General features: G+C 49.8%; 1 protein-coding gene across 1 annotated transcript in view; it reads left to right on the top strand.

Moving 5' to 3' along the window:
• Positions 1-390: 390 nt before the first annotated feature.
• LOC122939274 (serine/threonine-protein phosphatase 6 regulatory ankyrin repeat subunit A-like) overlaps positions 391-1,063 on the top strand; it is a 79,892-nt gene continuing 79,219 nt past the window's right edge. Inside the window, exon 1 of the mRNA XM_044295346.1 lies at positions 391-507. Within this exon, the coding sequence (XP_044151281.1) occupies positions 391-507 (117 nt within the window). The remainder of the gene's footprint in view (positions 508-1,063) is intronic.

The following is a 1,063-nucleotide window of genomic DNA, read 5'->3' as shown; positions in this document are numbered from 1 at the left end:
CGATTTCCGTGCGTGAATGTGTCCGAATAAAGTCAATCGCTGCAGGAAAAAGACAAACCCTCGTCCTACAGTAAAGCAGAACCCGAGAGCTGCAGATTTCTACAACTTGTGTAACTGATACTTTGTAACAAGCCTCTTAAAGGGGCAGATACTTTCTTCCCTTTTTTTTTTTCTTTCTTTCTGCGAGAAAATGCTAAATTCCTCCACCCCCCATCTAAAAAGCGTCCAGTGCCAAGGTAACCAAGCTACGCAGGAGGAGCCGGGCCGGTGCCTGTGATTGGGAGTCTGAGTCAATAGAGGAGGATGTGGAGGGCTCATTATTACCTCCTGCCAAGACTGCTCGGGCTCACACCGCACCGCAGGGACGCGCAGCTCTGAGGGCCCCGCGACATGTCCGAGGCCGAGAGCAGGGTCCTGCAGCTGGCCACCAGAGGCGAGTGGATCACCCTGGAGCAGACGCTGAAAGGGATCGACAAAGGCCATCTAGGAGCCTCCGAAAGCGACCCAGTGGGTGACGTCCTTTTCTCTTCATTATACAGAATATAACGATCATTGCGATCATTTATACCTCTTTTTTTTGTAGTTGCTATTTATGCAATTTTCCACCCAGGCAGCAGCTCAAATAAATGACTAGAGGGCTATTATTTATGCAGCGGGTCTGCAATACACGGGCACCCGCATCACGGATGCAGAATGGGTCCGCAACGGAGGCATGGAACGCCGCGGAGCGCTTCCGTGGGGGTTTCTGTCTGCGCCTCCGCACAGCAAAAAAGGTAGTGCACGCAGTACTTTTTGTGGTGCGGACAGACCACGGACCTATTCGAGTCGAATGAGTCTGGATCCGTCTGGATGGTGCCCGTGCATTAGGGTCCCGATCGACGGCCGCGTGCGTGAGTCCTAAGACTCTAATCACTAAGCAGAACCGCTAGGGTGTTAGTATTTATGCAATTCTCTTATGTTGTTTCCTTAAAGTAATTTTTCAATCTAATGGGTGGCCTAAATAACACAATCATGCAATGTCTGAAAAGTGCTACCATAATGTGCTAATATAATACATCCATAT

Source organism: Bufo gargarizans, chromosome 5 (genome assembly GCF_014858855.1).
Source record: "Bufo gargarizans isolate SCDJY-AF-19 chromosome 5, ASM1485885v1, whole genome shotgun sequence".
In the NCBI taxonomy this organism is placed as follows: Eukaryota; Metazoa; Chordata; class Amphibia; order Anura; family Bufonidae; genus Bufo; species Bufo gargarizans.
This window is presented reverse-complemented; position numbering and strand designations above follow the sequence as displayed.